At 36.8% G+C, this 27,504-nt stretch overlaps 1 protein-coding gene across 6 annotated transcripts in view; it reads left to right on the forward strand.

Annotated features, from left to right (window-relative positions):
* Positions 1 to 27,504, forward strand: part of Ccn (cellular communication network factor protein Ccn) — a 506,353-nt gene that overhangs the window by 365,257 nt on the left and 113,592 nt on the right. For all 6 annotated transcript variants that reach the window (XR_012455857.1, XM_074120003.1, XM_074120002.1 and 3 more), the window contains one exon: positions 1,574 to 1,709. Coding sequence is in view for 5 of the 6 variants with exons in the window: in XM_074120003.1 (XP_073976104.1) it covers positions 1,574 to 1,709 (136 nt within the window). In the remaining variant the exon portion in view is untranslated. The remainder of the gene's footprint in view (positions 1 to 1,573; positions 1,710 to 27,504) is intronic.

Raw genomic sequence — 27,504 nt, forward strand, 5'->3', positions numbered from 1 at the left:
TCCCTATTGTGGCGCTGGATCCTCCAGGATTCAGCCTACTATCTGTGATTAACTAAATGAAGATCACATTTACTTGATGTACGATATATAGTATATATGTACAGGCTGTAAATAAATAAAAAATAAGTATATACGAGGGTCGTTTGAAAAGTCCGTCAGAGAGATAGCACCACTGGCGCGTATCGAGGTTATGTTTAGTTAGTAGCATCTCTTGGAAGAACACACACCAAGTTTCAGCCAGATCGGTCTATTTCTTTGTGTTTGGCATTCGTTTGAATCGAGGAAGTCGAGTGATTTTCAAAAAATGGACGAAAGAGAATTTCGTGTGTTGATTAAACACTACTTTATGAAAGGCAAAACGCCTCAGGAGACTAAAGAGAAGCTTGATAAACATTATGGTGACTCTGCGCCTTCGATTAGAACAATTTATAAGTGGTTTCAAAATTTTCGGAGTGGCCATATGGGCACAAGTGACGCTGAACGTTCTGGACGCCCTGTTGAGGTTACTACTCCAGAAATCATTGATAAAATCCATGATATGGTGATGGATGACAGAAGAGTGAAGGTGCATGAGATTGCTAGTGCTGTGGGCATCTCGAATGAACGGGTACATAATATTTTGCATCAACATTTGGACATGACAAAGCTATCCGCAAGATGGGTGCCGCGATTGCTCACGCTTGACCAAAAACGAAATCGTGTGAAGTGTTGCAAGGACGGTTTGCAGCTGTTCCAGAAGAATCCGCAGGACTTTAAGCGTTGTTTCGCCACTGTGGATGAAACATGGATACATCTCTACACTCCTGAGCCTAAAGAACAATCTAAACAATGGGTTACCAAGGGGGAATCTGCGCCAAAAAAGGCGAAGACCGTTCCTTCGGCCGGAAAGATTATGGCGACTGTCTTTTGGGATTCGCAAGGAATAATCCTCATCGACTATCTGGAAAAGGGTAAAACTATTACAGGCGCATATTATTCATCGTTATTGGACCGTTTGAAAACCGAGCTGCAAGAAAAACGCCCACGATTGGCCCACAAAAAAAGTCCTTTTCCATCACGACAACGCACCAGCTCACACCTCAGTAGTTGTGGTCGCAAAATTAATGGAAATAGGGTTCCAACTCGTTTCACCTCCCCCCTATTCTCCAGACTTGGCTCCCTCGGACTACTATTTGTTGCCCAATATGAAGAAATGGCTGGCGGGAAAAAGATTTTATTCAAACGAGGAGGTGATTGCAGAAACGAATGGCTATTTTTCAGACTTGGACAAATCCTATTATTCGGAAGGGATCAACAAACTAGAGCAGCGTTGGACGAAGTGTATAAGCCTAAAAGGAGACTATGTTGAAAAATAAAAAAGGTTTACCCCCAAAAATTAAGTAGTTTTTATTTTTGCACGGACTTTTCAAACGACCCTCGTATATTTATTTTCATTTTTCTTTGTTTTATTAAAAGTTTCGTTTATTATCATACACATTTGTTAATAATTTTTGGGAATGATCTTCCGTTTTACGATACTTTTGTTTAACAAATATCAGAAGCTAAGTAATTTTAAATATTTTTCATTTTTTAGGTAAACTCCGACTGGGAATGTTCTGACGAAGGTTGCCGACGTCAAGAAGGTGAACCTTGCGATTCGAATACACTTTGCGATCACGGACTTAGCTGTCAGTACAATTCAGCTTTGGCACAAACTGGTGTTTGTAAAGGTTTGTGATCTTTTTTTATTACTTTATCAAGTCCCTATTTTTTTTTTTAAATTGTTGTTAAGGTACACGAAAAAAGCATATCATTACGAGTGAATTTGAAAGGAAATTTTGTATTGATTTTGATGATTTTCCTGTTAGGAAAACTGTTGTGAAAAGTATGTCAACTTTACAGTATCGTTTTTTCCATTAGCTTTAATATTATTAAACGATGATAGTGAACAAAGACATTAGCAAATAAGAGCGCTTTACAAACCATAAGCTACACTCGATTTAACTGGATAGATAAAAATTCAGCCTAAAGTGTGTGCCATGAATAAGAGTATAAGAGGTATGAGGTGAATTAGGCGTACCCCACTGAATCGTGAACCCTAGAATGAGGGAACCTTAGTGAGGGTCTATTGTTCAAGCATTAGATTTTTGATTTATAGGAATCTCGAAACAATTAGTGGCAAGTTCTAGTCCCAGCCGTTCTGCGCTCAAAGCCGGGGCCCTCCTATGCCCAAAGCGTGGTGAACGTTGTTTATATTCTATAGACTATTAATTGGCAGCCCTGCATTGAGGCTACAAAACTCGAAACATTAAATGGGGGGAGGACACAGCTTATCGGCCACTTTTGGCGTTAACAGCAGAGTATGTGGTAAATACATAGGCTACAGCGCCATATGGTTTCCGTTCTAGTGGCTTTAGCACGTTGTATGTATGTGTAACCTAATATTTTTGCCTACTTATCCACACCTTTACGTTTATGAGTAAAGTAAATGCTCAATTTTTCAGGCGGGCTTTACGTCCAACTACCAATTAGGTGTCGTGGACGGAGGCTATTAGCAAACATACTTTACTATAAATTTCTCATATTAACAATTAAATAAAATCCAAGGCCTAAGACTGGGAATCGAACCCACTAAACCAACAATACATCTTAGCATTGCGGGTCTAGTCTCTTAACCGCCTAACATACTTTACTGTAAATTTCTCATATTAAACATTAAATAAAATCCAAGGCCTAGACCGGGGGAATCGAACCCACTAAACCAACAATACATCTTAGCATTGCGGGTCTAGTCTCTTAACCGCCCGGCTATCGTGGCACCTACTTTTATGAGTATATAATGTGTATATAACATATACATCACGGGAGTTATATCCACAAAACCTCTAGACTCAGCGCATACTTTTTCTCTTTGATAACAGCCATCTTCTAACATTTAAATACCTGTACCCTAATCAGGCCAGCCAGTTCTGTCCCATCATCGGGCCTAAGTTCTGCTCAGCCCATCATCAGTTCCGCATCAGTTTTACGTAGTCGTGAAGTTCCCTTCCCTCCCATATCTATTTGTAACTGTTTTATGAACTATTAATATTCAATAAAAACTTGTACTTTTGAATAAATATTTCTTTTTAAAAAGCCCCTAACGGTTGCAAAGGATATAACTCGAGGAGAGGCAGAAAAGCTGTGATTTGGTTGGCTCTGGTGCCCTTATTAGGAATACTTTAAATGACGCACTAGCAAACCTTTAGTGGCCTAACAGTCCGATTTAGGCGCCTTAGAAAAAGACCCAAAACTCTCAGTGACGAGCAGTCTCTCTATTTTAAGATTATATAGAACAGCCAATGCTCTCCGCGTTTTTGTCCAGTTTTTCCTCAATCAATCCCTAAATCTCCTCAATTATGAAAACTTTTCTTCTTGACATTTTTTTTATATAAATAAACGCGTAATCAACCATCATCATCTTAAATTTGAGGTGGTAATAAAAATAACGTTAATTTTAATAGTAAACTATACTTTTACGAGTTTATTACTGTTATAAAAATGCCATTAACTTGATGTTGGAGGACAAACTCAGATTTTAGGACATGTTGTTGCTCTCGGGATCTCACAACTTTACTTTTCCTTGCTAGATCCTTCAGTTTTTCTGTATTTTTCTTATATTCTTTTTCTTATTTTTCATTTAAAAATAGTCTCGAAAGTAATGGAGTGGAAAATAAGGATGTTAATTTTGAATATTCCCATTACGTGCATATTAAGGAAGGGATTCTAGAAGGGGAAGGAATCTATAAAAAGAGAACGATAATCACAAACCACCGAAGTTTTTACATTAACATAGAAATTCTAGTTAATGGTAGGTGGTATAGCGGAAGTAATGTGAGGCGGCAGATCACCAGAGATTAGAAAGTTAGATTCAGCAGACAGGCCCCGTTATGTGGCAAAGCAAATGTCTCTTAGGTTTACAGTCTTCAATTTTGTTTTATTACTATACTTGGAACAAGTTTAATAGAGTCAAAAAGTGACTTGTTCAACGTATAATCTTCATTTCCGTTTACATACTTGTAAGCTAATTACGTGTTCTCCAATAATTGGTCTTATTAATTAAATTGAAGGTTATTATTCGCTTTATTTGTACGAATTCCAAGGAATATTGCATTCACGAAAAGTAGATGTCAATTTTGATCCATTAAATTGTGAAGTGATCACTTATTAACATTTTAGTAACAATTAAGTAGAAAAAAAAACAAGTTTACTTCAGTAACTTGCGAACGATCAGCAAGTAGTGAGGTAGTAATATATGTTGTAGTGATCCTAGCAAAAGATACCATGCAAATGAAGTATAAGTTTGTGGTTGTGTGGCAGTACACTTTTCAATGGAGTTTAGGTTTCGGCCAATTGCACAGTGTCCATAAATCTTTCAAATACATGGTAAATGTTAATGGCTATAAAGTTCTACGTTTCATAAAAATTAAAAACATCCTTACTTATTTACCGATTGATTTTTAGTTGAATTTGAACTGTAAAATGGATAAGTGGCTAAGATATGTGAATCCAAAAAAGAAGAAACCAAAACGACTTCGAGTACATCGGAGAATAAGTCGAAAATACAAGAAAAGAGCCAGATTTGTTCCCCCTCAAAAAAGAACATACAATGAATCATTTCTACAATACGAGTTAAATTTTAATAATTATCACGATAAACAGCAACCGCTTTGTTTAATCTGCAACCAGAACTTTGGCTGATGAAAGCAACAAGCCCACCAAAATTAATTAAAAAATGTATTTTGAAACGAAGCATCCTACCCACTTAAATAAAGTAGTCGAATATTTTGAAAGGCATTTGAGAGATTCAGAAAAAGAAAGAAAAACTAAGTTTTGAAAATATGCTTCTTTTTTTTGGGGGCTTTCTTTGGCATCGGCTTTCGCCATACAGCCAGCATCGTCTAGGTGCTTATCACTAGAATATCACTCACTCTCCATTCTTACTTATATATACATTCGCTTCACTCATTCATCCCTCTACTGTATACAACTATTTACATAAACTACAGCTAATGGATGGATCAGTACTCTAATATACCTGCCATCCTTATAGCTTAACCGAAATTAAAATCACCGTAATCCTTCTCTAATTCATTCTAATCGGCTATAACTTTTAAATACATTCATATTTCATTGCTAGCTCAGCTATAGATTTAAGCACATAGATGTTGGTGGAGAATATTATGTCTTCGTAGCGAAATGGTGCATCTAAATACCTGTATATGTCGTCAATCATACGTGGACATATCATTATTATACGATATGTTTGAAATCCTCCTCCTCATTGCAATCTACGCAAAGAGGAGAGGAGAACCTTTTGTTGATCTTGTGAAGATACGATCCGCACACAGCGTGGTTCGTTCTCAGCCTGCTTATTGTCGTAACAACCTATTTATTAATGACAGCTCCCTTATGCTACTGTCCAGGAAAAATAATTATCCTACGAAGCATCGTTTTTTAACAGCAGAAAACGAAAAAACCTCTTACAATTGGTGAGGAACTTGTTATTGCCCGCAGCAGTTAAAAGTTACTGAGCTGATTCATGGGAAAAAAAAGTGTACAGATGAACTGCGTAAGATTTCATTATCAAATGATAAAGTTTTGTAAAAGGATTATAGAAATTACTGATGGACTTTTTTCAACAAATAATGGAAAACAAAGCCCAAAATTTGCCATACAGCTTGATGAGTCTACAGATATTCAAGAGTCAGCTCAATTGTCTGTATTTTGAGGATATTGTCAAGATAGTAATGTACTATGAAGATTTGCTATTTTGCTGTGCATTGGAAGGTCGTACAATACGGAAAGACATATTCTTAAAAGTGGATGATTTTTTTTTTTGTAAACAAAAGGGATTGGAATGGGGGTAACTGCGTGGGTGTTTTGTACTGATGGTGGTGCAGCCATGACAGGAAAAGGATGTTGGATTTATAGAGCGACCTAAAGCAGAAGGTATTTACCATATCCAATATAATAAAGATTCAACAAGCAATACAAATTTTTAACTAAAATACTTTAATCCCTTTAGTTCCACCATTTTTTTTTTAAATTATTGATCGAAACCGGAAGTATAAAGGTTGAAGAGTTGACAGGAAACGTGCAAAGGAACAGAAGAGAAGCTGACAGCAGATAGAGAGAAAAGTTGATTAACAGACAGACAGAGAGAGAATGAGCCCTGAAGCTGTTGATATATATACCGGATGGTGGATTTAGTGGCACTATAGTTAGCAAACTAGAGAGTATAGTGCGTCATTCGGGAGGAGAGAAGGGGATGTGGCCCTGACTTCCTTTTACTGGTGATTCTCCTGGCTCTGTCAATGTAATCATCACTGTGGGTTGATCACTGCATGTAGACAAGACTATAAACAGTTCTAGTTTATCTGGAAATGCAAAGTGTACAGATAATGTTCAGGATGATTGGGACCAAGTTGAAAGGTTCCGTCGGGAGTAGCTGGGAACCAACCAGTACTAATTAGGTTTCACTATTTCCTCTTAAGAGGAAATAGTGTATAAAACAGAACACAGAGATCGTATCGAATTGAAGAACAGCAACTTCCTGCAACTTCCTTTTACTTGGGGGTAATTTTCTTTTCAAGTTCTTCCAAACATTACGTAGTAGAGGATCAATATCTTGATTTAAGAACAATTTTACAAAAGGACACCCCCAGGAGCGTGTTCGTCTTGCGCTCTGTTCAAACATTCTCTACAGATACAGCTGGAAACAGAAGAAAGTACATAAAAAATAAAGAACATAAAAGTTGCTATGGTTCATTTAATGACAGCCACTTCATATTGGAGAAACGAAATAATACAAAGAACATCAAATAAAGTATGAGAATATAAAACATAAAAATGCCAAAATTACTTTAAGTTTGGAGTGTAGAAGATATTTCTGAACGTATGCTAGCTGAAAATACATCTCTTGACACGTCAATTATATTATGTATTCTTGAAAGTACGTGTGTCTTTATAAAATAAAAAGTACCAAAATGTGATGCTGCCTTAAGTGACATGCAGTAGTTGTACCAGTTTGACATCTTGTGTCCTCTTCTCCCTAACGCGTCATCGACTTCACCACCATTCTCTAAAGCTGCTGGCTGTCTATCCTACCATAAATTTGATGTATTGTATTGGCTGGTTTGCTTTTGGACAGTGCCAAAGAAACTGAACGTTTCTTCTATTGAAATGTTCATCCAGTCAACTCCTGCATGTCTTTAGTTAGGTTTACCTTGTCTCTACAAGCCCCTGCTGATCTTTCACTTCATATCCTTCTTGCATTAAGTCGCTCACTCCTCATAACTGACAATTTCTAGTTCGCACAAGAGGAGGAGGCTGTAGGCGCGAGCTTTGTCACATCAAACCTTGTTCGAACTTATAACTTATCTACATTCGTTTTCTCTCAGTATTGTGTTGTAATGTCACTTTTTGGTCCTGTGTCTTTCCTTTTCCGTAAATGTAAATTGGTAAAAACAAGTTTCGTCAAGTTTCCTGTGGGCATTCTTAAAGTTCTGCAAGTTTCCGGTTTCCAAAAACGTATTTTCATAGTGTTTTTTGTTTCCCATTTTTCCTTTCTGATATTTCTCGTTAGCAACAGCATTGTGATCGATGGTTTTTAAGTCCCCAAGTAGTACATTGGTTTTTATAAAATGATCTACGAGATGTGGCTATTAAATAACGAGACTGATGCTGCTACAGAACTATGCATGCGCCAAATCTTAACGACCGACAGCTGTGCAGCGTAAAGCCTTCTCTTTCGATTGAAGCGTCTCACGTGTTTGTAGACAAAATCTGTCTGACCGGTATGTAAGAGGTGTTACTTTCGTTTTGCCGAAAACATGATACTATACATGTAGTAGAACAACAAATTGTCGTGAAATTTCACATGAAACTTGGTAAAACCGCGACTGAAACTTATCTTTTATTAAAAAAAGATTATGGCGATGAATGTTAATCACGTGCGCGAGTTTTTTGAGTGGTTCAAGCGTTTCCAAGATGGACGACGAGAAGACGTCGGAGATGATGACCGCCCGGGTCGCCCTTTCACGCCCAAAACGGATGAAAATATCGATTATAATTGATCAACATTACTTCCGGGTGGTCCTTGCTTAACTCCATGAAAGAATAAAGAAAAAACGACCCGATTTGTGGAAGAACAAGTCACGGGGTGGTTCTCCATCAAGACAACCTCACACTGCATTGTCTGTCAAGACGACGTTTCTAGCCAAGTACAACAACCCAGTTTTAGGCCATCCGCCTTATTCGCCTGAACTAGCGGCCCCATGTGACTTTTTATATGATCTCCAAAGTCAAATCTGCATTAAAAGGAACACGATTTCAGTCCGTTTTGAAGCTGTGAAAGAAAAAGCGGCCCGCGTCTTGCTGGAGTTCACATAAAAAGACTTCCAGCACTGTTTTGGAACAATGGTAAATTCGCATGGAGCGTTGTAGGGATAGGGGAGGGGTGTATATTGAAGGTGATAATAACTAAATATGTATAAATTTAAAATAAATTGTTTTACAGCAATAGTCTCGTTATTTAATAGCCACACCTCGTATTATGCATGTATTTAAGACATAATTACAACATAAAATAACGTTTTCCTCCACAGGAAGTGAATTGATTACGATTTTATTTAAAAGGCTTATTTTAATAAAAACTCATTGCAGTAATTGAAACTGTATAAATTACGGATTCAGATTTACTCATTACGCAATTTCTATTTTTTGTCTTACATGAAAAAGACCTCCTAACGGAAAAGTAATATTATATAAAAGTTATTTATATTCAGTAATATTCAGTTAAGTCAGCTAAATTAAAGCTAATTTGATTGTCATTCCGAGAGTCTAAACTTCCTTAAAAATGAAGGAAATTACTTTTCAGATAATGCTAATGATAACAGTGGAAACATTTTCTTTTAGATTGTAATCAAAATCTTACCTTAAACGAGTTTTTAATACATTTTCTAATTTAGTTTCCATTTAATATTTTCCAGATTATTATATTTTCTTTTAAGGGGTGGAGGTGATGGAGCATTTTTGGAAAATATTAAACTACTTATGATTCTTTAAATTTTGCTCTGTAAAATTTTGTGAGTTTTGAATCCTAGAAGTGTGGAGCATTCACATGAATTGCTTTATCAGTGAATAGAGGTCCTAATAGGAATTCAGGCAAACTGGACTATAAGACTATTATTTCCTCTTCTCTCACGTAACTCCAAAATGACTGTGACTAACAAATTACTCCTCTGCAAAGCAGTCATTAGGCCGATGTTGCTCTACGCCTGCTCCGTCTGGAGCCTGGACTTGTAGTAGCAACATCAAGAAACTTCAGATAACCGAGAACAAATTTCTCAGACTCGCAACAGACTCTCCATGACGCACTAGAATTGACTTACTCCACAGAGACTGCATCCATTATTCCACCGTACACTCCTACGATCCAAAATCGTCTGCTCAAAACTCCTTTCCATCCTAGACTGCCATCCCAATCCACTATGCCGCGACATAGCCTCCTACAGATCCTTCTACAACATACAGGACACAGAAGACTAAAACAGATACTCCTCTAACTCTCTACACTAGCTGCAGGTTTTTCCTCCTTTTTCCCTGCATTCCAATCCTCCACACCTAACTTTTCTCTTACTTCACTTAGCTAAGAAGGTTGAAATGTTTTTATACATTTATACTTCTTTATTTATTTTATATATTTATTATAATAAATATTTATTCTTCTTCTTCTAATAAGAATTGAGTATGTCGGTGTTACGAGTGAAAATTTAAAAGGCATCCCCTTGTAGGGAATTTTTCAAAGCAATTCGCGCAAAAGCCTAGGTTATTTTAGGATTTACGTGATAAAGAAAGGGGATTACATATTTAGGGTCCGATTAAGAGCCTTCTGAAATTAAAGGAAACGGAAACGAGGTTTAAATAAATTTTTCTTATCATTGATTCATCCATGCTAATATTTATTGCGCCCATCACTTGACTTAGGTTTCCATCTCGGCCTGCACTTGCTGTGGTGATTAGTCAAAGGGGAACCCTTTTTGCCGGTCGCTCAGCAAGATGAAGGGAAGAACATCTGAGGATTCCCTAAAAATCCCCGGCTAAAGGATATCAACTCCTATTTTCCATGTGTCCCTGTTAGTGGAGTGGGTACCACTTGCATCGTGGATATCTACAACATTTTGTCGTCCCCCCCGTTTAATACTTTTAGCTCCAAAGTGTTTATTGTGTTCCTTTGTGGTCATCGTGCTCCGTTTAGATCAGCACAATGTTCTCTGATTGTTCTTTTTTATTAATTACAGTATTTTGTACACACAATTTCCATTCTCTGTGCCCACTTTTGCAATTTGTAACTCCTAGGAGGTATTTGTACGTCGTAAGCAATTCAAATTGATTGCTTACGAATACAACTTTAATGTCTCACATATTACTTCGATTTAAATTAAACAGTAATGCACTTTGCAATAATAATTAAGGTAGTTATAATGTATGAATGAAAACCATTATTAATAATTAATTCAATAGTTCAGGATTCTATTTAAATAGTTGCAACTATTACAAATCTTATCACCTGGTGAACTTGTCGCCATGGTAATGGTGATAAGGTATATAATCTAGATCAAACTCATCTTCTCACACCCTTATCCCTTAGTTAAACGGATGTCACTCGATGTTCATGATGTTCCTCTAATAATTCACACTATCCTTATCACAATGAAAGCTGGAGTCTCCATACTTACCAGCAAATTGGTTGAACAACAATATCTGGAATCTGGAACGTGCTGGAAATTATATCTTTATTGGAATTGCCACTATCAATAATTGTAGTTATAGATTTTTTAGTAAAATTAATTCAATTTTAGAGTGATTAAAGATTTGATGTGCAAATTGTGCCACTCTCTTCTTGAACTGTTTTTTTGAGAACTATTTCATTCCATTAAACTTAGGTTTAGGGTTTAGATCTACACCAAGTACCAGGACAAAGTTGAAGTATTATTCAGATATCTTTTTAAGTTGGGTGTTGGGTTAAGTTGGGGTGGTTTTTCTTTTGATTATTGATTATGAAGCGTAGTATGTGTATAAGTAGGAGATCCCCAGTTCGAATCCCGCTTGTAACTATTTTTTTTATTTGTTAGAAACAATGTTAATATTAGAGGATAAACTTCCGCGCGCCCCCCCCCCCACAATCCACGACATAACAAATAAAAATATTTTGTAACACCTTTTTTAAGAAAATTTATATGATCGACCAATAAAAGCAGCCCTGGGTCTCCATTCTATTTTTAGCAACAAATCCGTTTCCGAATTTTCGCTGCAATGTTAAGAAAATCAATTAAATTACATTTTTCTGAAATTGGTAAATAATGGTACAATTATTATCCTAAATTTAGTGGATTAAGTTCAAATTTTAATCTGTTTTTGTGCGCCATTGCTATTTGCGTTTAATTAGTAAATTCACATTTTTTTACATTAATCTATATTATAAATAAAATAATGTATATTTTAAATTTAACAGATTATTAAATTCAGTAAAAATATGTATATAATTTAAAATTATAAAGTAACAGTTCTTCGAAAATATGTATACATATATTTTGGGTAACCCTGTATTGTAACCTTGGAGAAACCTTCGCTCATACTGGCTGTTCTAACATGTCGGTGTGTTACGTGTGTAATAAGTTTTACGCGAAAGTGTTCAATACTTAGTGTCTAATGAAGTTTACGCGATAGTGTTCAATACTTAGTGTCTAATGAAGTTTACGCGATAGTGTTCAATACTTAGTGTCTAATGAAGTTTACGCGATAGTGTTCAATACTTAGTGTCTAATAAAGTTTACGCGATAGTGTTCAATACTTAGTGTCTAATAAAGTTTACGCGATAGTGTTCAATACTTAGTGTCTAATAAAGTTTACGCGATAGTGTTCAATACTTAGTGTCTAATAAAGTTTACGCGATAGTGTTCAATACTTAGTGTCTAATAAAGTTTACGCGATAGTGTTCAATACTTAGTGTCTAATAAAGTTTACGCGATAGTGTTCAATACTTAGTGTCTAATAAAGTTTACGCGATAGTGTTCAATACTTAGTGTCTAATAAAGTTTACGCGATAGTGTTCAATACTTAGTGTCTAATAAAGTTTACGCGATAGTGTTCAATACTTAGTGTCTAATAAAGTTTACGCGATAGTGTTCAATACTTAGTGTCTAATAAAGTTTACGCGATAGTGTTCAATACTTAGTGTCTAATAAAGTTTACGCGATAGTGTTCAATACTTAGTGTCTAATAAAGTTTACGCGATAGTGTTCAATACTTAGTGTCTAATAAAGTTTACGCGATAGTGTTCAATACTTAGTGTCTAATAAAGTTTACGCGATAGTGTTCAATACTTAGTGTCTAATAAAGTTTACGCGATAGTGTTCAATACTTAGTGTCTAATAAAGTTTACGCGATAGTGTTCAATACTTAGTGTCTAATAAAGTTTACGCGATAGTGTTGAATATTTTTCTGGAAAATTCTACTTCTAAGGTTAAATCAAAGTAATGGATTAAAACTTACAAGCATTCAAAGTAGCTACAACAAGGTTGCCTACCATTTCACTACTATTTATGGGAACAAATTTGTAAGTACAATAAAAATCAATATAACAATCAATTAATAAAGCTTTATCAAAGCTTTTGGAATTCGTTTCTTAATGATTTGGTTCTAAAGCTCAAATTAATACATTGTTCCAATCTCAAGAGCTTAGACTAACCTTTCTAGCAGGTAACCTTTTCGTCGTAGTAATCTGTAATTAATCTTTTTACATTATTGGAATTATTGTAGAATTAATATTGAATGCCGGAGACTGTTTACTTGATATTATTTCCTCATTATTACTTGTTTACTTACTTACCTATCCGGCGCTACAGTTCGATATGTGCTTTGGCCTCCCGTACAATCCTGTACCAGATATCCCGATCTAACGCCTTCGTCTTCCTAAGTCCTGCTGCACGTTTCCCAACCAGCTCGTTCTGGGGACGCCCTCTTCTTCTTTTCCCATCAAAACTTCTGCTTTATTATTTTTCTTGTCGTCAGTCCATCTGGTAATCTCCTCTATATGCCCAGAAGCCAACTTATTCTTCTCAACTTGACACACCTAACTATTGTATATTCTCATGCCCCATGGGTTCATCAAGTTCTCTCTATTCTTCCTAATTCGCCATGTGCCGTGTACTCAAACTGGGGCAAATATGCGTCTGAGTATCTTTCTTTCAAAGACTCTTGGGGTCAACTTTTCTTCATTATTATGATTATTAAAATTGTTTTTTTTTTTTTCTTTTTTGCCATCTTATTGAATTGAAGAAGTTTATTTTTTAGAGTTTAAAATAGAAATACTATTACAAATAGATATACAAAAGGAGGTTTCAGGCTGCAGTGCCTATATACACTTCACAACTTTAATATTTACATCGGTAAATCTGTCCAAGCTTACATACTGAGGCAAAAAAAAAAAACCCAATACTTACAATGGAATTGAAAGAATAACTGCCATTTCAGTCGAGAAAAATTTATTTTGCCGAGCTTTCGACCTAGGGACTAGGTCATCTTCAGGGCTAGTTTAGAAAGTAATACATTTCAGGGCTACATTAAAAAATGGCTATATAACACTACAGTCCCATTGAAACTATGAATCAGTCACCAAAAAGAATGAACAACAAGTAATACGTACAGTTAATTAGAGCAAGATATGCTTTAGCCTTTTTTGCTTATATTTTTTTTTATAACTAAGAGAACTTAAGTTATAGTCAAAATTATGTAAAAAATAATCTTAATTTCAATATTATATAGTTAGTCACTCTCTTCACTTGAGAGGAGATCACGAGGCCACACTGTCTGGCCACAGGGAAGTGTCTTAGCTCCACTACTTTACACAATCTACACTGCCGACTTACCTTCTAACCTTAATACCTCTATTTACACCTTCGCTGATGACACTGCCATTCTCTCCACACACTCTGACCCTATCCTCGCAGTACGCTCTCTACAGTCTCACCTTCACTCAATAGAACCTTGGTTAGAAAACTGGCGTATAAAAATTAACCCAACTAAATCTAAATACATAGTCTTCACACTCAAACGTCAAACTCCACCACCTGTCTTCTTACATCATACACCTATCCCACCAGCCGACCATGTGCGGTACCTTGGAATGTACCTAGAAAAGAGACTTACCTAGAACCCCCATACGAGACTTAAACGTACCGAACTAAACAAACGATACAAACTTCTAGCCAGACTACTCGACAAACGCTCAAAACTCTCACTACAGAACAAAACGACGACTCTATACAGCTCTTCTCACCACCAATATGGACTTACGGACTCGAACTTTACGGAACAGCTAACAAAAAAATCTAACATCAATAGACACTGCAAACAACTCCAATCCAAAATACTCCGCCGCATAGTAGACGCTCCCATTCTATGTTAGCAAACCACACAATACATACAGATCTCCAAATTCCACTCATCTCTGAACTAGCCAAAATCCGATATAAAAATTTTCACCAAAATCTCTCATTTCATCCCAACCCTTTAGCTGCAAACCTGTCTACAACTACGCTACCCTCCAATCCTCGAAGACGGCTGAGGCGCCGGATGGCCCGGTGACCAACTGGGTGACTAATGGCGGCCATCACTGGATGGCCGTCATTCACGTTTGACACGTTAATTGTTTATGCATTTATCGCATTTACCTATTGTACCCTGTAGATACAGGTGTAAATTACATTAAAAGGATAAATAAAAAAAAAAAAAATTCAATATTATTATTAGCTAATAATTTAAAATCGACCACTTTAAATTGAGTAAAATTGAAATATGAGTCTAGACAGGCAAAAAAATTATAAAAATCTTTGAATATAAGTTGTCTTATTGTTACACTATTTGACTCAGAACTCAGTTCTCAGTCAATACCACTGTTCAGATCGTCTATTTTGGAATATCCAGCCTAAAATTTTGAGTTTGATTCCTGGAGCAAAATAAGATCGTCTTTCTTGGGACGTTTTTGATGATTTTGCAGCGTTGCTGTAAAGCTATCTGCTTTATAATAGTGTCAGATGGGCTAGCCTTTCCCTTGTTTACATTTCCTTGCTATGACGGAGAAAACGTCTTAACATAGTCTTACCTCCATCTTATTAATTTGCTAACAAGAGTTTTAAGTTTTATTTTGTTCAATATTTTGAATGTTTCTTTATTATTATTTATTTTGTTTTCATTTTTCTGCCATTAGCAAGGTAATTTTTAGAGTATATCAATTGTTAATAAATTACGTTTTGATACAAATACATTTAAAACTTTATGGCCAAAAGTGACGTTCTTTTATTATTATTTGGAATGAAATAATGAGGCTTGAAAGAAGTAGAAGTGATATTAGAGTGGATGTTGGTATGAATAGATGAGGCCTAGCTGTTTCCGGTGGTATTCTAATGGGAGTACTTCCGGGGTAACTGTGTGTACAAACTGTTAGTCGGATTAGGTGGGAAGGGCGAAACTTTTTTGCTTTAAAAAATGAAACACTTTATTTTAAGGTTGATTTAAAAAATAAAAGTAAAAATCAACAAGGGCTAAAGTAAGCAAGCTAAGCAGGAGCAAGTTTTTTTTTTCCTCCCCTCTTCCGCCGCACAGCTTGTTAGTTCCTGCCGAATCCTTGGGTTTTTTTGGTCTTCCTTCCTCCCTCTCATCTTCACATGGCCTTTACTTCTCTTTGCTTAGTTAGAGCTGTCAAATCTAACTTGTGTACAAGAATGGGGGGAAGTTAATTTGGACAGAGTTGTTGTAAAGTGGTGGGGGCTAAGTCTTGAGATGATGTAGCGGAAACTGGCTGGCGAGGAGGGAGAAGTAAGAGAGTGAACAGAGTGTGCTAACATCAGTAAGTTTAAGAAAAGACAAGACGTTAACGGTGAACTTGGTCTTTCTCCGACTTCCGCTTTCCCCGCCACGGATACTCCACAGTTCACCGCCGTGTGCTCCCATCTACACCTTACACTTTGGTGAAAAGGTGAAATTAAATTAGTCTCTGTTAAATCTACTTGTATATACCCAGTGCCTCCTCAATCTTATTTAATTGATGGAAAACTTGTTATAGTTGTAAAATCACTTAAAATAACAATAATAAAAAAAGTTGTCTTAAGGGGAAAATCTAATTAATAGAAAATGTTTTAAACAATTTCTCTGTTTGATTGAAAAGGAGTAGGACTGTGATCGTGCAATTTTCATAGGAAGTATCTATTTTGAAGTCCGTTGAGTTCGAAAAAGTGATTTAATTAAAAAAAAAAAAAAAAATTGTGTCTACTGCGACCCCTTTTTGCATCTAAAAATCTAAAACAGAGAATATTTCTGCATGTTGCATAATCAAAGTATATATAATAAGTGCAAACGATCGAATCTTAATCTACATAACAAAAGGCTCTTATACCTTCAGTTACTGCGACCTGTTTGGTCATACGGCATCGAAGTATTGGGATTGACTAAGCGTTCTTTATACTCGTATATAATAAATAAGTACAAGTATTTATTTATTTTTAATCTTTTATTGAAATTTGTGACTGCAACGATTGTTGCAACAAGCAAATGTGATGTAATGCAATGTCTTGATTATTAATGAAGATTGGAGAAGGCGCCCAGTGGCGACACTCCATTACGTGCTCTTACTAGACTGCTCTTATGATGAGAGTAGATCGCGGGGCCATCTTCTCTTCCAATCTCCTTGCAGGATTACCTGGTAATGTGGAAGAAGATAGGCGTTCTATTAGAGGGTTAGGAATGAGCTGTTGTAAAGGAATGAAATTTTTAAGAAACTAGTTTTACTAAGGTCCGTTAATGAAAGGGATTTTGAGGTCATTATGAATGGTGAGGTTAGATACATAGAACGGAGCTTTAAGTAGTTTTCATAGTATTTTTGACTGTAAGGTCCTGGAGGCGTAGAGAGTTTGTACGGTTTAGTCGATCCCCATACTTCGATGCCGTATGACCAAATAGGTCGCAGTAACAGTAGATATAAGAGTCTTTTGTTTTGGAACATTTGTTAAGTAGTCTGGCGAGAAGTTTTGTAGCGTTTGGTTAGTTTCTTGTCTTTTTCAGTCTAGTCTGGGGGGATTCCATGTCAACCGTTTGCTTCTAGGTGCAGTCCATGGTAGCCTACTTTGTCCACAGTTGGTACAGGTGTTTGGTTCAAGATGATGGGAGGTAGGATTTTTCGTCTTACGAGTAAATACTATATATTTTGATTTCGTAACGTTAGTTTTGATTCGCCATTTGTTAAGCCAGTCCTGTAAAGTGGTTGATGTGCGTTTGAAGAGTTCGTGTAATCAAGTACTTAACTTAGTAAATTATGTACAAAGTAATCTCAATTTCAATTATAATTTAAAATCGACCACTTTTAAATTGAGTCAAAATGAGACATGACAGAGTCTAGAGAGGTGAAAAATTCTCTAAAAATCTTTGAATATAAGTTGTCTTATTGTTACACTATTTGGCTCAGAACTCAGTTCTCAGTCAATACCCCTGTTCAGATCGTCTATTTTGGAATATCCAGCATAAAATTTTGGGTCTGAATGCTTCCTGAAACAAAATCTGATCGTCTTTCTTCGGACGTTTTTGATGATTTTTGCAGCGTTGCTATAATAAGATAAGATAATAGATGGGACGGGACCTTACGCCCCACGGCACCGCAGCCACAGAAGACTTATTGTGCCAGCCCCTTCTTAGTTCTAGTAAGCGAACCCTCCCCTACTAAAGAGGTTGAGGACCTTCCCTACTAGTTCTTTTTGCGCTACTATCTCCTTCGGCCTCAGCGTTCCAAAGGTTTCATAGCGCAAACGCTCGATTGCAACGCAATCGAACAGCAGGTGAGAGGCCGTTTCCTCCTCTTCCTGACATAATCTGCACAATGGTTCCGAGCTAATAAGCCCTACCTTGCGTAGATGCTTCCTGAACCTACCGTGCCCCGTGAATAGGGCTGTAATCAGAGTAATCTGATTTCTACCCAAACACAGGGTCTCTTTGGTTCTTTGCTTACACAGCCAAGGCATCATGGTCTTGCTGTGTTTAACCCCTGGACACATCACCCAGTTCTTTTCGTGCTCCCTCCAGATCCAGTCTCTGAGGGCCGCACGAATCGAACCCCTGGTGATCCCAAGGACAGGCTCCGGACCGATAAAAGGAGTGTTAGATCCATTCCTGGCCAGATGATCAGCTTTTTCATTCCCCACAATCCCCACATGACCCGGCACCCATTCCAACCGAACTTTGTTGTGCCGCGCCAGTAGTTCTAGGGCCTTCCTGCATTCCCAAACCAGGGAAGAGGTCATTCTGAAGGATACAAGAGCCTTCAGTGCAGCCTGGTTGTCCGAAAAGATGCGAATCTCCCTAATCCTAGGTTCCTTCCGCAGGTTTTCCTCAGCACATATTTAAGCGTTGCTGTAAAGCTATCTGCTTTATAATAGTGTCAGATGGGCTAGCTAGCCTTTCCCTTGTTTACACTTCCTTGCTATGACGGGGAAAACGTCTAAACCTAGTCTTGGAGCTATCTTCCATGTGGCTATCCATTCCCCCCCCCCCTCATAATGCAGGAACCAAATGTGGATAGAAATCTTCTTCTATAGGAAGTTTGGTAAGTCGCTGAACTTGTCTTTAGATCAACTAGCTCGTTTCCAGCGTTGCCTGCAACGTCTTTTTTTTTTTAATCCATTGAAAACACGTTTCAATCTTGAACTGTTGGTGTTAATTCTTTCGGATCTACTCCATTAATGGTTGTGGTTAGTCTTTTCCTATAAAGGATAAAAATTCCCAAATTTGCCGTACTAAAAATAGGGAGCAAGATATTTTAGTATTTTTTTTTTTAATGTTCGCAATAATAATTATTATTATTATTGCTACGGTAAATCCAAATATAAACGGTAATTTTGTTATTCTTCTTAGGTCCTACCTAGATAATGTTGTGTGGAGTAGATGTTTGGTTTATGAGGATTGGGGAAACCGGTCTGGTTAGCGCTCAGTACACTGTCAGAATGTCTCAGAATCGTGTGTTTGCGTGGGCGATCACCTTCAATAAGCTCTCGAACGGCACGAATATTGTCAGGACTGTAAGGCTTGTCCTTGGGCGTCGATCATTACTTTCGTTTTCAATCCGTTCTCGTCCGCCCCATAAATTCTCTCGCCCACGCAAACACACGATTCTGAGACAGTGTACTGTCCCCCCAAACTGTGCCCGCAAACGAGTTAAAATTTCCTAACGTTTTAACGCCTTCATTGATTAAAAACTTTTTTGATAATCCGCTGCGCCTCGATTATGGCTGTACTGACGGCAATGGCGGACCTTGAACGCTAACCAGACCGGTTCCCCCACTCCTCATAAACCAAACATCTACTCCACACAACATTATCTCTAGGTAGGACCTGCACTCTAAGAAGAATAGCAAAATTATCGTTTATATTTGATTTACCTCGTATTAAAAAATAAATATTTTTAGAAATTGCACTTGATTGCATTATCCAAAATTTTATTTTAGTCAGACAGACATTATATTTAAATATTACAATTTGCCCCCCAATATTTTTGACGAAACATGATATAAAAATATATTTTGGATCAAAAGAAAAAGCCACAAGCCAAACTTTGCTATAGTTATTTTTTATAAACTAAGCAAGAAGGTTTGGCGGTGGATTTCTTGGTGAAGTTTAGCGGAGACTTTGGATGGTACTTTACATGTCTCATGCTCATCTTGCTCTTCTACTCTCCCCAAATTGGAAAATATATTTGTAAGCTGGTTGTGTAACAAAGAGATAAAGTTTTTTTTTATCTTTCATTTTAGAATTTTCCTCTATTTCCTTTCATGTTAACAACTTTTTCCTTTTTTCTTTTTCTATTTCTACTAAAAGAATAGTATCACTCTTCAAGAAAATACAGGGAAAGTTTTTTCTTATATAAAAGCTAGTTTTTCCAATTTATAGTGACCCTGCTTGAAACTCGAAAGTACTTTTGTCCTAGGTAAAGGTATATAGGCACTTCTAAGGAACACTATTTTGTTGTAGGACGATATTTTATATTATACAGGGTGTTCATTTTCAGACGGCTCAAATGCATTTCATGCTTAAACGGTTGATCTGAGCAAATAAATGGTAGAGGAAAAACTTTGTTGCCCTTCACCTTTAGTTTCAGAATATGTGACTTGATCTTAGATTCCTGCCCGCATACGCGGCAGAGGCGCGACCAAAAGTAAGGGTTCGCAGTTGACCCCCCCATTTTCATATACACAGTTTTAAAGAGTATACAACGTTTCGAAAGAAACCGGGAAACTGCAGTTCGATATCTTGAACCCTGGCTCAGATCGGCCCCCTACTTTTTGTTAAATAGACCCCTGGGGGGGGGGGGTCTATATAGCTATATAGACCACTTTGGGCGACCTCTGGGCTAGGTAATCATCTCAGGGCTTATGCTATTGCAATATTTTTGTACAGGGTTTATTAAAACTGTCCGGTAGGACAGTTGTATAAGGGTTGACCATCAAAAACTGCACGAAAAAGCGTAACGTTGAAAAACACCCAACTTTGACAATTTTTTTCTCTTTTTCTATAAAAGATAAAATTCCCAAATTTTCTTTAAATCTTACTCCAAACCCTCCTTTATAACTGTAATTTTTTTGCAACCACCCAGATCTAATAGGTTTCGAGAAAAAAGTTGCCGAAAATGAGCAAAAAATGTTCTTGTTCTTGTTGTTGTTCTTGTTGTTGTTGTTACCTTTTTTGTAAACAACGTAGCGCCTAAACGCGAGAACCGATTTTCATGAATGAGGTGTCATTCGATTCGGAATTTTATGTAGATGTGCCTTTTGGGGGTCTCGATGCTGTACATCGAATGGGAGAGGAGTTAGCCCCCTTTATGTAAGGCCCCCTCCAAAATTATTATTACTAATTACTCTGTAAATCTTGGCCCGATTTTGATAAAATTTGGTAGGGTGATAGGGTAAGGGCTCCCCTACGTAACATTAAAGCGACGATCAGCTCTTACACTTTTTAAGGGGAAGTATAGCAATCGTTGCAAATTATCGACACGTGATCCGATTTTCATGAATGAAGTGTCATTCGAATCGAAATTTTGTACAGATTTGCACTTTAAAAGTCTCTAACTGATAGACTGATAGACACTTCCAAGTATCCTATGGAACCCACAATTCCTCTATTTATCCTATCCTTGCTGGTGTTCCACAAGGAAGCATCCTCGCCCCATTCCTCTACACCATTTACACGGCTGACCTACCAACTCATCCTTCTACTTCCTTGTACACCTTTGCCGATGATACGGCAATTCTATCCTCTGGTACTGATCCTGTCTTCACTACCCGTACACTTCAAACCCATCTCAATTCCATAGAAACATGGTTAACCGACTGGAGAATTAAAATAAATCCCTCTAAATCCAAAAACATAGTCTTCACACTTAACCGCAAAATCCCTCCTCCTGTTTATATGTATAACACCCCTATACCACCTGCAGATCACGTGAGATACCTCGGACTATTCCTCGACAAAAGACTTACTTGGAATCCTCATACTCGACTAAAAAGAAAAGACCTCAACACAAGATATCGACTTCTCGCCAGACTACTTGACAAACGATCGAAAATTACTTTACGAAACAAAAGAAGACTATACATCTCTCTCCTCATGCCAATATGGACTTACGGACTGGAACTCTATGGCGCTGCCAAAAAATCCAACCTTAACCGCATACAAATCCTTCAGTCTAAAATCCTCCGCCGCATCACGAACGCTCCTTTCTATGTGTCAAACCTCACCCTTCATACCGACCTCAATATTCCATTTGTAACCAACCTCGCTAAATCCCGCTACACTAAATTCCATAAACTCCTCAGATCCCATCCCAACCCACTCGCACAACTCCTTTCATCCCAATCACTTCCCGGAAACCCCGTACGACGGCTCAGGCGTCGCTGGCCCCGAGATCACCTGAGGAGCTAACGATGGTCACCACTGGGTGACTGTCATTCACGACAATCACGCCATGTCTATACTTATTTAGCACATTTACTTGTTGCATATATATTTGTGCAGTTGTAAAATTCTAATAAAAAAAAAAAAAAAAAAAAAAAAAGTCTCGACGCCGAGCCTCATAAGGAGGGGAGTTCGCCCCACCCAAATAAGACCCTTTCTAAAACTATTATTACCAATATTTCTATAACGCTTAGTCCGATTTTGATAAAATTCAGCCCGAATAAGTGGTTAAAGCTCCTCTACGTGGCTGTGTAGTGCCATCTTGCTCTTACACCTACTAAGAGGAAGTACTGCAATCGTTTAAATTATCAATGAGTGAACCGATTTAAATCAATGAATTGTCGTTCGATTAAAAAATCTTTCCTCTTTGCCTTTTAGGGAGAAGTAATGCAATCGTAGTTTATTTTTCTAACTCCTCTTAAAAGGAAGTACTGAAATCGCAGTTTAATTTTGCTATTTACGCACAAATACCTTCCTATGTTATTCAAAACGCTTTTTCAAAAAAATTGTTATTGAGGATGGTTTGGGGGAACGCAACTATAATCTTTCTATAAAAAGATCTCTCCAGTGGTAGTTACGGTTCCGACTTAACACCTTATCAGATTATAATGATAGCATTGCTTATTCCAAATTTTAAAAAAATCTGTAAAGAAGATATGTAACTTTCTAAAATAGACAAAAAGGAAAATCTATCCAAAAGGTACAAAAATCTCCTTAACAAAAACTTACAGTTTAAAATGTTAAGTATAAGGGTTGATTAAACGCCAAAAGGTACACAAATCAGCGAGTACCCAACATTTCATTAATACTTCATTAATAGTCAAGTAATTCTACTGCATTAATTTTCATTAATAAGTTATTTTTTAGAATTTATTAGATGTCACAGACCCTTATGCTGGCCACTTCATTTATAATATTTTTTGTTATATTTATGATAAATCACATATATGTACATGCATGTTAAAGTAGAAAAAGACAAAGTTAGAGTCGGCTACTGTCTTGAATTCGTCTTACCGAAATATTCGTGAGCACAAATAACACACAGTTAGTAACAAGTAGATTATTCAACAATAATTATTCATTTCTCAATTGTAATTTAATTTAGACCCCCTTATTTTACTTACGATATAGTAAAAAATACAGGAATAATTAGATGTCCTAAAAATATGCATATCTTATTTACTTTATATTACATATATACAACATTGTGGAATGAATACCTAGATGGAGAATGTAATTGAAGAAAACTATATTATTTGCGATAAAGCCAGATAATTATTACCTATTATTATAAACGTTTGGACTACTACATAAAATAACAATTACTTTAATCGAAGAATGAACTTAAACCGACGATTTTTATTTAAAAATAAAAATAAATAAATAAAATAAACAAAATCATTGATGTATGTTGGTGTAAGCATTTTTTTAAACAAGGTTTTGAATTTTTTAGCCTCATAATTTTTTTTTATTTTTTATAAGGTTTTTCTTTTTAACCTGTGATTAATAGTTTGATTATTATAGATAAATAGATATTACAGTCAATCTACAGTGCTACTTGAACATATATTTTGTAGATGAAAATGGCCAGCATAAGGTCTGTGACATCTAATAAATTCTAAAAAATAACTTATTAATGAAAATTAATGCAGTAGAATTACTTGACTATTAATGAAGTATTAATGAAATGTTGGGTACTCGCTGATTTGTGTACCTTTTGGCGTTTAATCAACCCTTATACTTAACATTTTAAACTGTAAGTTTTTGTTAAGGATATCTAAGGTTGGTTTGTCTTCTGTCCAGTTATGGTGCTACATTAACGTGGACAGTGACATCGCTAGAAGTTGGTGTGTCTGTGAGTCACCTTCAGCTTGCTGTACAGTTACGCTGAAGCACTTCCTCGTCCTCTTTCTCCACACACTCACTCGTACCCACCCACATCCACGTAGTAAACCCACAAAATGTGAACAAGACTATTTTCTCCTTCTCTCTCACTCTTGATGATCCTTGCGCCCTGCTAGGAGAAGGACAGAGAGAGCGACAAACGCAGAGAATGTTGATGGCCAAGTTCAGTCGCTTTGTCCTCTCCTACATGGAGAGGTTTTCGAGATAATGAACGCGGCCACCGCTAGACCATTCTCTCTCCTACTCTTTCTTACTATCTCTTCATTCTCAAGGCACCTCTCTCCACAACAAGATGGCCTCTTGCTAGGTTGCTTTGTTGGTTTACTGTGGTGGCCGCTACAGCGCGCCTGTTAGCGCTGACAACATTGTTGTTCTTATTACCCTCCTTGACGACACCCAGCCGTCATACAACTTTAATAATGTCCCAACTCTTCCATATCTTCTTCTAGATCATATGAACCACTCTTACTTTACTTTTCATCTGTGTTTGTCTTTCCTTTTCCTCTTTTTTCCTGCAGCCCGTTAATTATTAAGGAAACTTGATGAGAAAACCTTTCCATGGCTTTTTTTTAGACTTCCGCTTTTACCATTTTGAAGCTTAGTTTTTTTTTAAAATAGCATTGTTTTCTCTACTATATTTTCTGTTCATGCTAGGTCTTCTAATGACCGATGAAACGCCGTAATTATTGTATGCCAATATAGAGCAAAATGTTTGATGCAAATTGCAAATTTTTGGAAACGTTGGTACCTTTACTTTATCCTCTTCTCTACAAAACGATCCAAATTTACTCTAGAGAACAAAAAAAGAATCTCTATACAGCCCAATTAGCCCCAATTTGGACTTAGGGACTTTACGGTATAGCTAAGCGCTCCAATCTTAACCGCATATAATCCCTAACCGAATCGAAAATCCTGCGCACCATCCTTTACACACGTTAGCTATCCGGCTATTCACACTGACCTAAAAAATCCCTTTTTTTTTCTTGTGAGCCCACCCAAATCCCGTTATACCAAAATTTCACCCCTCATCCCGTGGTCTACCCACGTTAAATACCTAGGCCTAACTCTAGACTACAAACTCACTTTCACTACACGCGCGTAGGACAAAGTAAGCTCAGGCAAACTTGACTACACGACTATTATTTTCTCTAGTCTCAAAGTGACCCCAAAATGACTGTGACCAACAAACTCCTCCTTTAAAAAGTAGTCAATAGGCTGATGTTGCTCTAAGCCTGCTCATCAAGAAACTCCAGGACAACACAGAACAAATTTGTCAGACTTGCGAGACAGACTCTCCACGACGCACTAGAATTGACTCACTCCACAGAGACTGCATCCATTATCCCCTGTACACTCCTATATCCAAAATCGACTGCTCAAAACTCCTTTTTATCCTAGACTGCCATCCTAAACCACTCTGCCACGACAAAGCCTCCTACAGATCCTGATATCCTCCTACAGACACAAAATACCTAGCCATTGACTCACATCACGGAGACTGCATCCATTATCCCCCGTACACTCCTACGATCCAAAATCGTCTGCTCAAAACTCATTTCCATCCTAAACTGTCATCCTAATCCATTCTGACATTGCCTCCTACAGATCCTGCTATCCCCCTACAGCCACAGAAGACTAAAACACATCCTTCTCTAACTTTCCACAGTAGCTGCAGATTTTTCCTTCCTTTTCCTCTGCATTCTGTATCCTATACCTCAACCACTTTTGTTATCCTCACTTGTTATGAAGTTTACAATTTTTTGTTCATTGACACTTCGAATATTTATTTTTTTTTGTACATATTTAGTGTAATAAAGATTTATTATATTCAAAAAATTCGTTCCAGGCTTATTTAATCTGTATTGTAACAAAAAAATTACACAGATAAACATGGAACATACTCTTTATTTTAAAGAAAATTTGGGAATTTAATTTTTTATAGAAAATATAAAAAAGTTTTCCTACATTATGCTTTTTCGGTGCAGTTTTTCACGAATATCCCACTGTACAACTGCAGTTCCAATATATTGAGTCCTATTTAATATTTATTACAATGAGGTATTGATTGATATATACATTTTTTTTTTTTTTATTGATCTCAAGATTTTAGGAAATCTGAACTGCCTTTACAATTTTGTTGAAGGTTTTTAAGTTTTCTTTTTCTTTTCTATTCTTGGTTGTCATTTATTAAAAGTAGGCGTACTATTTATAAAATGGATATGAAAACTTTATTCCTAAAGAAAAATACACGAATACACTCGTCCACAGTTTCCCGCTCCCCTCAAAAGGGCTGAGAAATGGGAAAAAGAAATTGTAGGCAATCGGTGCTGACGTGGAATGCTGACGGCAGGCGGCAGGGTGGGGGTGGTTTTCAATTTATTAATGGAAATCTGTGAGCAATTCATTTTTATGAATGAAAAAAAAAAAGAAGATCATTCAGGAAAACTCATTAATAATGTAGCGCGCGGTATAGCGGGGGCTCTCCCAACAACAGCTCTAGGCTCTTCTTCCCTCTCTTTCATACGAGCATATAGAGAGGTTTGCAGCATTAAGTAAATTCCAACCAAAGCTACCTTTACCAGATATAGAATTTCTATCTAACACCTTCCGAAGGGTGAGTAGAATGTACCGCAGGTGGAATGGCGATAATACATCTGTCTGAATGTGTTGCTCCGTCTATTCCTTCCTGATGGTGGTAAGAATTCTTTATTCCTCTCCCTGTTCCACTCAATCCTCCATTATGATGTCTTTTTAATAAAATTACTTATTACCTACATACTACATTAATTATACCCAAATATTCCAATTTTACCAAAACCTCGTACCACGTACCACCAACACGCTAAATTTTAGAAAATAAATTACCCACCGGAAGTATTAGTTTTAATATCGCCTCCCTCTTGTCCAAATTAGTCGCTCTGTGTGTGTGTGTATTTTTTGTTTTACCCCCTCTCAATTGTAACCCAAATGAGAGCGTATTAATTTTTTAATTTTTTTTTTATTAATTATTTTTTTAATTGGTTCCGTACATAATAAATTATACGTTTTCTTAAAACTGTTTTTATATTAATTACGTAAAATTTTATAACTGCATATAATTTAATTTACTTGTTAGTTGGAACCCGCACACACGACTTAAACGAACTGAAGTTAATAGGCGTTATTGTCTACTTAAAAGACGTACTAGACCAACGTTCAAAACTTTCACTTAATAACAAACGACTGATTCACAATTCTATACTACTAAAACCCGTCTGGACGTACGCTATTGAACTGTGGGGGTTCAACGAAACGCTCCAATCTTCACCGAATTCATACACTTCAGTCTAAAATTACGTTTTCAAATCTAACCATCCACACAGGCCTGGAAATTCCTGGTTTGTTGGTCCAGGTTGCTGGAACTCGCTATAAAAGTTTTCATCCAGAACTTGCACTCTCATTCCAATCCTCTTGTCCGCCATTTATCATCTCATCACCATCCAGATCATCCTCCCAGACGATTGAAACGCCAGTGGACTCGCGATT

The sequence above is a fragment of the Rhodnius prolixus genome, unplaced genomic scaffold, assembly GCF_049639745.1.
Source record: "Rhodnius prolixus isolate KJV_2025 unplaced genomic scaffold, Rpr scaffold_2, whole genome shotgun sequence".
Taxonomy (NCBI): Eukaryota; Metazoa; Arthropoda; class Insecta; order Hemiptera; family Reduviidae; genus Rhodnius; species Rhodnius prolixus.